The 15,667-nt window shown below is 41.9% G+C and overlaps 1 protein-coding gene across 2 annotated transcripts in view; it reads left to right on the top strand.

The window, feature by feature from the left end:
* Positions 1-15,667, top strand: part of FANK1 (fibronectin type III and ankyrin repeat domains 1) — a 1,042,588-nt gene that overhangs the window by 957,386 nt on the left and 69,535 nt on the right. For both annotated transcript variants that reach the window (XM_044056182.1, XM_044056181.1), the window contains one exon: positions 11,277-11,420. In XM_044056182.1, the coding sequence (XP_043912117.1) occupies positions 11,277-11,420 (144 nt within the window). The remainder of the gene's footprint in view (positions 1-11,276; positions 11,421-15,667) is intronic.

Here is a 15,667-nt window from a genome sequence, read left to right as displayed (position 1 = left end):
TTTTCATTCGTACTGTATTCCTTGCCTGGGAAGGCATGCCCGAAGGCAGGAAGAGAGGAGGAAGGTTAGGAGTGTAGTACTGAGGGTAGGAACTTTGAATGTTGGCAATATGACTGGTATAGGGAGAGAGCTAGCTGATATGATGGAGAGAAGGAAGGTTGATATATTGTGCGTGCAAGAGACCAGATGGAAGGGAAGTAAGGCCAAGTGTATAGGAAGTGGGTTCAAATTGTTCTATCATGGTGCGGATGGCAGAAGAAATAGGGTAGGGTTTATCCTAATGGAACAGTATGCCAAGAGTGTTTTGGAGGTGAAGAGAGTGTCTGATAGAGTGATGTTTATGAAGCTTGAAATTGATGGTGTAATGATGAATGTTGTTAGTGCATATGCTCCACAAGTTGGGTGTGCGATGGATGAGAAAGAAAAATTTTGGAGTGAGTTGGATGAAGTGGTGGTGAGTGTACCCAAGGGTGAGAGACTAGTGATTGGAGCGGACTTCAATGGGCATGTTGGTGAAGTGAACAGTGGGGATGAGGAAGTGTGGTATGGTGTTAAGGAGAGGAATGCAGAAGGTCAGATGATTGTGGATTTTGCGAAAAGGATGGACATGGCTGAGGTGAATACATATTTTAAGAAGAGGGAGGAGCATAGGGTGACATACAAGAGTGGAGGAAGATGCACACAGGTGGATTATATCCTATGTAGGAGGATCAGTCTGAAGGAGATTGGAGACTGTAAAGTGGTGACTGGGGAAAGTGTAGTTAAGCAGCATAGAATGGTGGTCTTTAGGATGATGTTGGTGATCAAGAAGCGGAGGAGGAGTGTGAAAGCAGTGCCAAGGATTAAATGGTGGAAGTTAAAAAAGGGTGATTGTGAGGTGGAGTTCAGGGAAGAGTTAAGACAGGCACTGGGAGGCAATGAAGAGTTACCGAATAGCTGGGTAACTACAGCAGAGCTAGTAAGGGAGACTGCTAGGAAGGTGCTTGGTGTGACATCTGGACAGAGGAAGGAGGACAAGGAGACATGGTGGTGGAATGAGGAAGTACAGGAGAGTATACAGAGGAAGAGGCTGGTGAAGAAGAAGTGGGATTGTCAAAGAGATAAAGAAAGTAGACAGGAGTATAAAGAGATGAGGCGCATGACAAAGACAGAGGTGGTGAAGGCTAAGGATAAGGCATATAGAGAGTTGTATGAGAGATTGGACACTAAAGAGGGAGAAAAGGACCTGTATTGATTGGCTAGACAGAGGGACAGAGCTGGGAAAGATGTTCAGCAGGTAAGAGTGATAAAGGACAGTGAGGGAAACGTACTCACAAGTGAGGAGAGTGTGTTGAGTAGATGGAAAGAGTACTTTGAAGGGCTGATGAATGAAGAGAATGAGAGAGAGAGAGAGAAGATTGGATGATGTGGGGATAGTGAATCAGGAATTGAAGCAGATTAGCAAGGAGGAAGTAAGGACAGCTATGAAGAGGATGAAGAATGGAAAAGCTGTTGGCCCAGATGACATACCAGTGGAAGCATGGAGGTGCTTAGGAGAAATGGCAGTGGAATTTTTAACTAGATTGTTTAATGAAATTTTGGAAAGTCAGAGAATGCCTTAGGAGTGGAGAAAAAGTGTTCTGGTATCTATCTTTAAGAATAAGGGTAATGTGCAGAGCTGCAGTAACTACAGAGGTCTAAAATTGATCAGTCACAGCTTGAAGTTATGGGAAAGAGTAGTGGAAGCTAGGTTAAGAAGGGAGGTGATGATTAGTGAACAGCAGTATGGTATCATGCCAGGAAAGAGCACTACAGATGCAATATTTGCTCTGAGAGTGTTGTTGGAGAAATACAGAGAAGGTCAGAAGGAGTTGCATTGTGTTTTTGTGGACTTAGAGAAAGCATATGACAGGGTGCCTAGAGAGGAGTTGTGGTATTGTATGAGGAAGTCAGGAGTGGCAGAGAAGTATGTAAGAGTGGTACAGGATATGTACAAGGGTAGTGTGACATTGGTGAGGACTGCGGTGGGAGTGACAGATACGTTTAAGGTGGAGGTGGGATTACATCAAGGATCAGCTCTGAGCCCTTTCTTATTTGCAGTGGTGATGGACAGGTTGACAGATGAGATTAGGCAGGAGGCCCCGTGGACTATGATGTTTGCAGATGACATTGTGATATGTAGTGAGAGTAGGGACCAGGTTGAGCAGACCCTGGAGAGGTGGAGATATGCTTTAGAGAGGAGAGGAATGAAGGTCAGCAGGGCTAAAACAGAATATATGTGTGTAAATGAGGCGGAGGGTAGAGGAATGGTGAGGATGCAGGGAGTAGAGCTGGTAAAGGTGGATGAGTTTAAGTACTTGGGATCAACAGTTCAGAGTAATGGTGAGTGTGGAAGAGAGGTGAAGAAGAGAGTACAGGCATGGTGGAATGGACGGAGAAGAGTGTCAGGAGGGATTTGTGACAGACGGGTACCAATAAGAGTGAAAGGAAAGATCTACAAGAGGGTAGTGAGACCAGCTATGTTATATGGCTTGGAGACGGTAGCACTGTCGAAAAAGCAGGAGTCAGAGCTGGATGTGGCAGAGTTAAAGATGTTAAGATTTGCACTGGGTGTGACTAGGATGGACAGGATTAGGAATCAGTATATTAGAGGGTCAGCTCGGGTTGGGACAGTTTGGAGACAAAGCAAGAGAGGTGAGATTGTGTTGGTTTGGACATGTGCTGAGGAGGGATGCTGGGTATATTGGGAAAAGGATGCTAAGGATGGAGCTGCCAGGTAAGAGGAAAAGAGGAAGGCCTAAGATGAGGTTTATGGATGTGGTGAGAGAGGACATGCAGGCGGATGGTGTGAAAGAGCATGATGCAGAGGACAGGAAGAAATGGAAACAGATGATCCGCTGTGGCGACCCCTAACAGGAACAGCCGGAAGAAGATGATGATGATGATGACTGTATTCCTTGACTAGGCCCTGACCACGATGTACCTTGCTGTCGGTTATGTGCTTTATTTAATCAGCGCACTATCCGTCGTTGGTATATTTTTGCCTCTAAATATTTTGGTTCTCGGTTTAATTATCCAGAAATGTCATCGGATAGCCATCCGAATACTGGGAATCCTGAAAAAACGCAAAGATAAAGACAGAGACAGGCCGGCGAGGTTCAAAACTGCTGACAACGCTTCTACTAAGCCAGTCGCCAGTTCGCTGGTACTCAGTGAGGTGCTTTCGCAGCCCCTGATACCCGCTACTTCTGATTCGCAGGCCTCTACTGAGACCCATTCGGAGACAGGTATGCCGCGAGATGCTTCAACTGTGGAACCCATGTATGTCTCTACCATGGATGGTTCCGGAGCTGCTGTGCAAGCACTGACTTCTGAGGGTGTATTCAGGCCTACGAACTTGCATATTAAACTGACGCCTTCTTCTTCGATTAGGCCTAAACCTCGAACCATGCCTAAAAAACTGACGCCCAGGCCACATGCTCTGGCCTCTATGCCTAAAAAACAAATGATAAGAATGGCTTAAGATCTAATAACTCTAATCAGGGGTAGCCAACCGCCCCCCCCCTTTCTAAGAGGCCTAGAACTTTTGTTTATGAATCTTCTGACCAGGATTCTGTTTTTTTCTGATTCTTCTGATGATCTGTATTTACCCTTATCTACTTATGAGGATTCTGATGCAGAGGACTCCATTCCCTCTGCTTCCCCTCTTGGAGGATTTTTCTTTTGGGGAAACCTTACATACTCTAAGGGAGAATTTCCACTGGGAAAGCCAGGCCTTTTCTGGTTCAAAAAAGAGGCTTAGGGATTTCTTACTCCTACCTCAGCATAGGCCTTTAGCTATTCCTCCTCTACTAGACATTGTTGATGATGCTTTTTTGTAATCTAGTTTTGGCCCAGAAAACCTGACAGATACTACCCGGTCCCTGAGTCACACAAGTTCCTTTTCAAAAATAATAACCACCAAAATTCACTGTGGAAGTCCCACAAATCCTGCACGAACACACACTGATACACTTCCACAGTGAATTTTGGTGGTTATTAGTTTGTGCTGTTTCACTGACATCTCTTTTTTTAGTTATTGTTTCCTTTTTAAAAATCCTATTGCAAATCCAGAGACTGTTTTGCAGGGGCCCAAGGTCGTTAATGCTTCTACTGCTAAAAATCCTACCCCTTCTGATAGAGACTCCAGGGCGCTGGATAGATGGGGTAAGGTTTACACTTCTGCAACCTTGGCCATTCGGGCTTTAAACTGCCAGTTTCATATGTTAAAGTATCAGCAACATGTTATTGGATTGCTTAAACAGAAAATGATATTGATTCCTGACTGTGGAAAATAAGAATTACAGGATTTAATGCATTTTGCTGAACAAGTTGGAAAACATACTTTGCAATGTGGTTTTGATTCATTAGAGGCCTCTTGTAGGGCTGCTGTCACTGGGTCTGTGCTCAGACGGCATGCTTGGCTAAAGGAGCAATCTTTGCCTGATCATGTTAAAGCTAAATTGTTGGATGCTTCCTTAAATCAGGACCGCCTGTTTGGCAACAAGGCTGAGGAAGTTCTTAAAAAGATGGAAGATAAAGCTAAATCTATGCAAACTGTTAAAGATTTCGTACAAGTTCAACCTCCTAGATTTAGTAGGCACTGGCCCTCTAAGAATTGGTCTTTTCCAGCCCCTTCCAGGTCTTCTCAAGCCAAACCCAGACACAGCAAAAACCCCAGGTTTCAGTCCCAGGAGACACACAGGACTAAGCAGTGGGGGGCCTCCACTTCCAAATCTGGGAGTAATAAGACTCCCCCTATGGTAAACTGTCTCAATGACTTCCTTTTAAAATTTCCAAACACTTATCAACTAACTGCCCCTTTGGGGGGAAATATTGCTCTTCATGCAAAGAACTGGGAACTCATTACCCACGACAAATGGGTTTTAAATATAGTGTCCCAGGGATACAGGTTTCACTTCCACACGTTGCCAACACCAAGCGGGTGTCCGGACCTACCCCCGAATCATTGGGCAGTGGCCCAAAAACAAGTACTTTCTCTATTAAGCATGGGGGCTATTCAACTGGTACAAAAAGAGGAAAATGGACAAGGTTTCTACTCAAGACTTTTCCTGGTACTCAGAAAAGACAATTAATTGCGTCCTATCATGGACCTGTCCACTCTAAACACCTTTTTGGAGATTCCAAAATTCAAGATGCTGACTCTTCACCAATTACTTCCTATGCTAGGCAAAGATTCCTGGTCGACAACACTAGATTTAAAAGAAGCATACCTGCACATCCCAATCAGGGAATCTTGCAGAAGATACCTACCCTTCAAAGCAGGCTACACGCACTATCAGTTCTCTGCACTGCCCTTTGGCTTATCTACTGTGCCCAGGGTATTCACAAAGTGACTAGCTCCAGTTATTGCAATTTGCAGGCAAAGAAATATTCAGATATACCCATACCTGGACGATTGTCTAATTCAGGTAGAAAGCCAGGACATACTTTTGAATCATCTGGCTTTTGTACAAAGGGTTCTAACTTGTCTGGGGTACACCATAAACGAAAATAAATCACACCTGGTACCCTGTCAACAAATTATATTCCTTGGAGCAAGCTTGAATACAACTTCCCAGATGGCTTACCTCACGCCAGAGAAACAAATTCATTTGACAACCTACTTCAAACAAGTGGCCACAAAAACCCTGCTGTCTGCAAGACAAATACTGCAAGCCTTGGGGTTCATGGCCTCCTGAATTCTTCTAATTCCATATGCAAGACTGCATATGAGGAAACTACAGTGGTATCTAAAAAGCCTATGGTGTCAACATTCTCAGGATCTAGAAGCAATGATTCCTATCATACCTTGCTACACCTAGAATTCCTTTGGTGGGCAGAGGCCTGCCACTAAAACAAGGGACTACCTTTCTCACCACCAATCAAAAAGAAATGTTAGCTGTACAGAATGCTCTGACAGCCTTCAAGGACCACATTCTTCCCTGACAACTTATGGTAAAAACGGACAACACCACTGTTATGTGGTACATAAACAAGCAGGGGGGTACACATTCTTACCCCCTCTGCAGACTAGCCATGGCATTGTGGAACACAGCCTTGAGCTACCAAGTGCACCTACAAGCTCAATTCCTGCCAGGAAAATTAAATACACTGGCAGATGGACTAAGCAGAAACCTCATGGACCCACACGAGTGGAAACTGGAATCAAGGATTTTCAACATGTTGACAAGCAAATGGGGGAGCCCAGATATAGACCTGTTTGCCTCTCCCCAGAACTACCAATTGGACAAATTTTGCACAAGGACTCCCCACAAACAAGCCTGGAAAGTGGATGCTCTGTCCTTCAGCTGGAAAACCTATCAGTCTATGCCTTTCTCCCTCTGCCTCTGCTCTCCAAAGTACTACTAAAAATCAAACAGGACAAACCAAGGATGATTTTGATTGCTCCAGACTTGCCACGCCAACACTGGTAACCCCTCCTGCGCAGTGTGTAATGGTTATCCCCATGGCACCTGCCTCAGAATCCTTCCCTGTTGTCTCAGCAGGAGAACCAGATTCTGCACCCTCAGCTTCTAACACTGAATCTTGCAGCCTGCCAATTACATAATTTCTCCTTTACCATCCCTCAGTAAACCAGTGATGGGTATCATTTTAGAGGCAATGCAGAAAAATGGAAAAGATTCTGTGCTTGGAACCAATTTCAAGGGATGAGCACAGCAGCGCCCAATTTACCTCAGATTTTACAATACTTAACTGAGATGCTTCACAAGGGCCTTTCCTTTTCCTCCATTAAAATCCATCAGCCATTTCAACTCATTATAACACAGAACCTCCCCTCTTCTCTCATCCACTGCTCAAGCAGTTCCTCAGAAGGGCTAAAAATTTGAGACCACCCAGGAGAGCTCCAACCCCAGCCTGGGACCTTAACTTTGTTTTAGAGAAACTCACTCTACCTCCTTTCGAGCCAGCTGCTACTGCAGACTTAAAATTTCTTTCTTGGAAAACAGCTTTCCTTTTAGCAATCACTTCAGCTAGAAGTGTATCTGAATTACAGGCCCTTATGGCAGTGGAGCCTTTCATCATCTTTCATGCGGACAGGGTGTCCCTCAGAACCAATCCATCCTTCATGCCCAGTGTGGCTCTTAATCAGTCCATTCATTTGCAAACCTTCTTTCCCAAGCCACAGAACAAAGGGGAATGGATACTGCATTCCTTAGATGTGCACAGAAAACTTAGATTCTACTTGGACAGGACAAAACCTCAAAGGAAATCTGAACAACTGCTGGTGGCATTTGCTGCAGGGGCAGAGGAGAAGGCTATTTCAAAGCAAACCATTTCTAAATGGATAGGACATTGCATTCATTTCTGCTATAAGCACCATGGAAAACCTATCCACCAGGGCATCAGACCTCACTCCACCAGGGCCGCATCTACCTCAACAGTCTTTTTTAGATGCGTCCCTACCAGGGACATCCTAGAAGCTTTTACCTGGAGTTCTGTACATACTTTCACCAAGAATTATCATTTGCCAGTTTTCTCTAAATCCAGAGCTGGCTTTGCCACTGCAGTCTTGCAGGGCCTTATAGCTGGTTCTAATGCTATCTAAATTCCTCCTCCCAACAATAGCTTTGGGAATCTACCCAAATGTAATGACTGCAACAGTGAAACATGAAGAACATAGTACAGTTGTGTACACTTACCATAAATGTAGATGTTCGAGTGTATTCACTGTTGCAGTCCTGGTTACCCTCCCTCCAGCCCCCTAACTTCTTTTGGCTACACCTCTACTTTAATTTACTATGCTTAAAAGCCTTTTTGGTGTATTTGCTTTTTTGTTGGAGGTATATCTTTGTACTTTTATATTTAATTGCTCCCCATTAGAGGGGCACCTGACATCTGGGGCAAGAAAAACTGATGTAATGGTGTCGGCTGCATGTTTTATACCCCTGACAACCTGATGTCATGGAAGAAGGGCCAGCAACTGACACAGGACCCAAGACTTTGTTAATCAGGCTGACTGAGGGCTACCTGCAGGCAGATAACCCAAATGTAATGACTGCAACAGTGAATACACTCGAACATCTACATTTATGGTAAGTATACACAACTGTACTTTTCAGGAATCCTCTCCAGAGATCCTGAGTAAATCTCCATTTTGCCCAGAGCCTGGGGTTTGCAATAAACTTCAAAAAGACTTCTCTGACTGCTTCTCAGGACCATGTGTTTCTGGGTTGCAGGATTCAGATGGTGCCTTTGCTGGCATCCCTGTCTCCTTCCAAGGCCTTGCTCCTCATCTCCTTCTTTCAAACTCTTCTTCATATGGCTTCCATTACAGCCAGAGAGTTTCTGGAAGCTCTCAATTTCATGGCATCCACCATCCCTATGCTCCCTCTGGCCAAACTTCACATGAGGAAGTTTCAGTGGTTGCTGATGTCAGTTTGGCTTCAACATGCTCATCTCCTAGAATTTCTACCTTGTCTCAAGAAGGAACTACACTGGTGGATCCAGCAGTTGTTCCTAAATCCAGGGCTGCCTTTTCATCCCCCTCTTCCCTTTCAGGAGCTGTTCACAGATGTTTCAGATGTGGGATGGGGAGCAACGTTTGGCTCTCTAAAGGTGCAGGGAGTGTGATCTCCTGTTCAACGGAAGGAGCACATCAATGTCAAAGAGATGAGAGCCCTTCTGCTGGCTCTTCAGGCTTTTCATCCTCTTTTCTCCCCAGGACCCATCAAGGTGTTTACAGACAACACCACTCTGATGTGGTATGTAAACACACAGGTGAACAAGATCTTATTTTCTTTGCCATTTGGCACTCCTGGTATGGGATCTTGCTGTCCAGTATCAAGTAACTCTTCAGGCAGTTTACATTCCCTCATGTCGAATCACTGTGGCAAACATTTTGAGCAGTACCTTAACTCAATCCCATGAATGGATGCTTCACAGGGATGTGTTTCTGGACATTGTCCACTAGTGGGGTACTCCTAAAATAGATCTATTTGCTTCCCCTCTGAACAGACAACTTCCTTTTTTTTTTGCCACAGTCCCAGGTCCTCTAGTGTGGAAGATGAAAGCCCTCTCTTTTTCTTGGAAGGGGATGTTTCTTTATGCTTTCCCTTCCCTTCCCCTCATTACAAAAGTCCTGTTCAGAATTCAACAGGACACCCCCAAAATTTTATTGATGACTCCCTTTTAGCCAATACAGCATTGGCTCCCTCTTCTTCTGCATTTAGCCAAGGGCAGTCATCACAAGTTACCTCACATGGTGGACCTACTCACACAAGACAAGGGACCTCTCATCCATCCCCACCTGTCCACTCTTCAACCGACACGTGGATGATAGGATGTTTGATTCCACGTAGATACATTTTTTCTGCAAATGTTCTTAGGGTCCTGCAGGAGGTCAGGAAACCCAATAACAGGAAATCCTACTTATCCAAATGGAAGAGGTTTTCTGTTTGGTGTCTTTCTCATAACTTGGATCCACTTTCTGTAGGTGTTCTTTTGGTTCTCTCTTATCTGTGTGAATTGCTCAATGATGGTTTAGCTCCTAGATTTGAAGCTAAACAATTCCTTAAAGGCATCCTTTATAGTAGATCTCATAGGAATCCTGTTCCTCCTCCCTGAGATCTTAATTTTATTTTTGGAGAAATTGACTCTGGTTCCTTTTGAGCTTGCAGCTTTAGCTTCCTTGCAACATTGTTCTTGGAAGACTGTTCTTTTGTTATCCCCTACATCTACCAGATGGGTGTCTGAGCTTGAAGCCCTTATAGCTTGTCCTCCTTTTTTGGTGTTTTGTAAGGACAAAGTGTCCTTGTATACTAATCCTTCTTTTATGCCCAAGGTGGTGAGTGAGATGTCTTTTAATCAGTTTGTTCATTTGCCCACTTTTTTCCCTTTCTCCACAACCTGCTAGTAAGAAGGTGCTGCACACATTGGATGTGCATAGGCAACTCAGATTTTATTTGGATAAGACTAAGACTATTAGTAAATCTGTTCATCTCTTTGTTTCCTTTCTTCCCAGGTCCTTGAGATTAGCGTATCCAAGCAGATTATTTCTTCTTGGATCTCAAAAGCTTTCTTTTTTGTTATTCTTTTCATGGTAAGAGCCTTCCTTATTCTGTAAAGGCTCTTTCTACTACAGCTGTGGCTTCTTCTGGTGCTTTTTTCAAGGGTGTGGTTACTAACTCTTTTCTTGAGGCAGCTGCCTGGACTTCTGTGCATACCTTTACCAGGCATTGCAAGTTGGATGGAATTTCCAGAGCTAGAGCTCATTTTGCTACTGGCATCCTTCATGACTTCCTAGAGAGCTCTGCTGGCCCTTCCTCCTCCCAAGTTACTTCCTGAGCTTTGGCACTCTCCCTAATGTTATAAATACTGCAGTAGAAGAACATAGTACAGTTGTGTAAAATCTTGCCATAATGGTAGATGTCCTTCTCTTCACTGTTGCAGTATTCACTCCCTCCCTCCTCCCCCTTGTCCATTTCTCTTCTGGATGTACTGGTTACTTCTTGGTTTTCCTTAGAATGGCATTCCCACTGGGGCTTTCAGTTATGAGGAAGGTATGTCCTGACATCACCTGTATGCCCTATGCTACACATGGAGTAAACGTGTGACGTACAGCATACCTTAAAGCAACCTAAGGCTTTGCTTTACTGGCCAGACATTGGGCTGCTCTAGGCAGGGGATCCCTAATGTTATGAATACTGCAACAGTGAAGAGAAAGACATTTACCATTATGGTAAGATTTTACACAACTGTACTTCATTACTTATATTTTAGTTTGTGTTTATATAGTTAGACTTTATACAATAATAATTACATGTTGTTATATGGAGGGCAGTGGTCTGCTACTATGACAAGTTTATGTGAGTGCCAGAATGGCTTTGAAGAATAGAAGAAGGCTTCTAACAACACTAGCTGTATATGAGTGTTTTTCACACTAACCACAGTTCCATGGAATGTGAGTCTGAGCCACATATTTGTCTTCAAGGGTCAAAGACACATCTAACAAAACTCTGACCAGGTTACAAGAGTGCATGAGGTGTGCAAACTCAAATTATATGATTTCGCATTACAGTGACCTCTCCTTGAAGACATCATGTTAAGTAGCATAACCACAACTGTTCTTTACTGGCTTCTTGCATTGGTCTAGCTTTCATATCATTCAAATGCATTAATTTTCTTATTTTAGCTTGCATTTTCTTTCCTTACACATGATGCAGCATAGTAGTGAAGTCAGTATGGTAAATAGTGTAATTTCCAAGTATACTGAAACTGCTTTATTTTTTTACAAGGTGGATGTAAAAGACAATGGTTCATTATGGACACCATTGATGAGAGTTTCTGCTGTAAGTGGAAATGTGGATGCTGCGTCATCATTAATTCAAGCTGGAGCTAATGTAAATGCTAAAGATAAGGATGGCAAGACACCTTTAATGGTATGAACTTTTCATTTCTACTGATGAAATATGTGACTCTGAAAAACCTAACTTGCTATGAAGAAGTCATTCTTGCAGGCTTGCAGATGTCACAGAAACACATGTTGTGGTATTGAGTAATAGCCACTTGGCTAGCTATTCTGCTTATTTACTTACCTTTAGGATAACAGCACATCCTGCTTAATAATTTATATACTTCTTTTATTGCCCACTCTGCGTAAAGCTTGAATCTTATCTGTCCTATGTACTTTTGTATTCTGCTGCTGTTTTTATAGTGCTTATATTACTTCCTGAAGCCATGTAGTGCTTACTAGTCTTTGACTATATTTTCCATAAAAAAAATGTCATTGCTTTTTATGCCTTTCCACCATGAATCCTAATTTTCAGTCACTTTGCTGACACATGCCTTTTTTGAATGTGTCCACCGACTTTGATTCTGTGAATTTCTGGTACATTTTTCTGTGATACCTACTCTTTTTCCTTTCCTCAAGACTGCCAAAATAAAGCAGCCTTTTTATATGGCTTCTGTTTGTTGAAGACAGTGCACTTTTGATTATCTTCTGAGTGCTGCCTTTACCATGCCTCTGGCCAGATAAAAATAATCTGTCTAGAAATGCACATAATGTTCTTTGTTTGTTCTCATCATTTTTTACTATATTGCAATAATATATTTGATATTATATACTCTGGTTGCAGGAATAAAAAGTACATCCTTCTCTTGTGTTGAGAACCTCTTGGTACACAAAACTTTCCCAGGCACATGCAACTTTCCCAGGTGCTTGCCCAGCATAACTCCATAATGCATTGCTGAAACATGTTTCATTAGCTCTTTCTTGTGTTGAAAGTTTCCAGGCCTATTGAATGTCTAGCTCAGAACTGACAATCCCAGGGTGCTGTTTGGTGAATTCTGGCAATTCTCATAACTTTGGTGTGATTGTTTATCTTTTGTTTGTTTGTTTGTTTTTTTTATTAACTGTCTTGTTTTGAAGCGATTTATTCTTTCAGTCTTTTTCAGTACTTCTGTCAGCTGTGCATTTTTTTAATTTTGCACAGACATCTTTTCAATCAGCAGCGATGGTTTCCTTAAGTAAATGCCCTTATGAAAAATAAATTCTTGCCACAAACAGGAATTATAAATGTTTGTGATTTGTTTAGATGCTGCATGTGACATCTAAATTTTCCTGTTATACATCATATTTCATATCATTAAGTACAGATTACATTTAGGTTAACAGAACAATTTCTGGAAAAAGAGAGGCAAAACTTTGGATCCCAGACCATTAGAAGGGACATACTTTCATTCAAGACTATTTCTTGCTAAAAGAAACACAGAGGAGATATGTGCTAGACCTATAAACTCTAAATCAATTCACTGGGACAGAGAACATGTAAAATGATAATGTTAAATATTTGGTTGCACTTCAAAGAACAGAATTCTTTTATGACAACTCTGGATGTGGATGATGCGTATCCACACATCCCGGTAAGACTTTCCTACAGAAAATGTATGAAGTTCCAAGCTTCACATTTCCATTTCAAGTTTGCAGTCTTTCAATTTTTTTTAACAGCAGACCAAAAATATTTACAGAATGTTTAGATCCTGTCCTAAATACAAGAGAAAGCAACAACTAATGTTCCTTACTTTTTTTTTTTAATTTCTCCAAATCTTTTGGGTTTCTAATACCATGACAGAAATGGACCCCATTCCTAAGTGAAAGTATGATTAAAGTTCATGAAATTAGTATTGTTTCAATCTTTGATGTCAGCCAAAAGTGCTCTTCGCAGCACCTGCAATGTGCCCAGTAATGACTCCTTCAGCAATTTGTATGGAGTTACATGTATTGGTAACATATGTAAATATGATTGTAGATTCGTTTTTATAAGACCCGTTGCACCTACTGCTATTAGAACTGTCTGGGTATCTTTCTTCCACATTGCTGTCATTTCTGCTTGCAAATCTTGTATTTTATGACTTTGTGTCTCTGTGTATGCAAGACGCTGTAGTCACTGGGTGTAGTGATTTCAATGATCAATGCTACTTTTGTCTTCTTTTCTTGGACCACTATATCCAGTTTTCTAGCATCTATCTTTTAAACTGTTGGTAATGCGTGATCCCATATGATGTAGACTGTCATTTTCTATGATGTTGTGTGGTTCATGTTTCCAGTGTTTTTCAGCCACTTCAATACCATAACGTTTGCATAATCCCCAGTGCAACAGTGTTGCCACATTATTGTGCCTTTCAGTGTACAGTCCTTCTGCCATTAGTATGTCACAATCAACAGTGATGTGTGCAACTGTTTCCAATTCTGTTTTACAAAACCTGTATTTGTCTGTTTATCCCACATGTTCAATGGACTTTGTAAACCAACATGTACGTAGCACACTATCTTGGGCCGCCATTATTAACCTTTCATCTTTTGGTTTGAATTTGCCTTTCCTTTACCATTCCTGCATTGGATCCTGATCAACATGAGGTTCTTCCAGAAGTTTTCTATACTTAACAACTATATGTATTTTCCACATTTCTTGCCTTCTCATCTGATCCTTCACATTATATTCTTTCTTTTGTTTTTTGGCACATTCAGTTGCTTCCTGATTTTTATATAGCCGTGGTGGTGCAGCGGTAGCGTTGTCGCCTCACAGTAAGAGATTCTCCCTTTCGATTCTCGGCTGGGGCACCTTCTGTGTGGAGTCTGCATGTCCTCCCCGCGGTTGAGTGGCGTTCGAAAGACATGCGTGAATGGGCGTGCCTTCGTTGAAGGTTGGGCGTCGGGCTGGCACCTCAGCACCATAAAAAAATCAACTGCCAATCAATAGCGGACCGGAGTTTTGCTGTGGCGACCCCTAACCGGGAAAAGCCAAAAGAACAACAACAACAACTGGTTTGATTTCCATTCCTGCTTGATGCCGATATGCTTCTGCTACACTAAGCAGGGAAGTCATCTTAGATTTATTCTTCTCATGTTTCAAAACTTTCACTATGTTTGGGTCTTGTGAGGTCATCAGCAGATATGTGTGCAGTCCCACAATTGCGGATCTGTGCATGTAATCAATTTCAAGGAAGCCCATACCTTCTTCAGAATGGGGAATATATAATCTTGATATGCACTGATTTTTAAAAATCATTTGGTGAGCATGAAGCATCCTTCTTGTTTTCCTGTCTAATCTATCCAATACGTTTTGGGGCCAGCCAATTTTTTTTTTTAACAGCAGACTAAAAATATTTACAAAATGTTTAGATCCAGTCCTAAATACAAGAGGAAGCAACAAATAACATTCCTTACTTGTATGACTGCCTTTATGACCTCAGATTCTAGATGTTTTGCTGCAGCTGTTGGACACTGTAGTAGTGTTGTCTGACAGAAGAGGTTTATCTTCCATAAGAACAGGATTAAGGTCAGCCCGCATTAGAACTGCTCAGTGATTAAAGCTTTCCCAATTTGCTAAACATTAACTTTTGGTCCCATAGTGCACTATGATAATAAGCCTTTCCAGATATTCATTGGTGTACTCAGTGCTGGATAAAGAAAAACAACCCCAGCATTATTGTTTGACTTTTTGTGATGATTTTCTCAAAATTATAGGTACAAACCATTTTGTTTTTTGTTTGTTTTCCCTCTGTAACTGCTTAAAACTTCAAATACTTTTCTCCCATATTTTCATTTATAACATTTCTTCCATTGATATGCCTGATGGAGGAAAAGTATGCCCCATCATAAGCACACAATATGCTTATAGTACCTTGCAGATTCCCATAACAATTACAACTGTTGCATTTATAGAAAATGTAATAAATCTACCATTCCCCATCATAAGCACACAATGTGCTTATATTGCCTTAGGGATTCCCATAATACTTACAAGTGCCACATTTGTAGAACATTTAATAAATGTACCATGAATAGTGTAAAGCAGCAAATTAAATTTTATCTAATTGAACACCTTGTCTCTGCAAAAGAGACTGCTGCACGTTCTGTTCTTCTTCAGTTTCTCCTCAGGCCATTGGGCCCTGAATTGGATTTGATGGCACATCCTAAAAATGTAACACCCATTCTTCTTTTGTCAGCCAGAGATGTGTTAGCCAAGTCTCTCCATCTTCCCCCACTAACTATGGATGAATAAATTCAGAAACAATATAAAAGTGTTAGATACTCTGAAACTGTAAAGCTGATTGCTATGTTTGTACAAGTTCACAGGAGTATCTCTCCAATTTCTCAAGAGCTTCAAGCAATCTATACCCAGAA

The sequence above is a fragment of the Protopterus annectens genome, chromosome 14.part0 (assembly GCF_019279795.1).
Source record: "Protopterus annectens isolate FY-2018-M chromosome 14.part0, PAN1.0, whole genome shotgun sequence".
NCBI classification, from domain to species: Eukaryota; Metazoa; Chordata; order Ceratodontiformes; family Protopteridae; genus Protopterus; species Protopterus annectens.
This window is presented reverse-complemented; position numbering and strand designations above follow the sequence as displayed.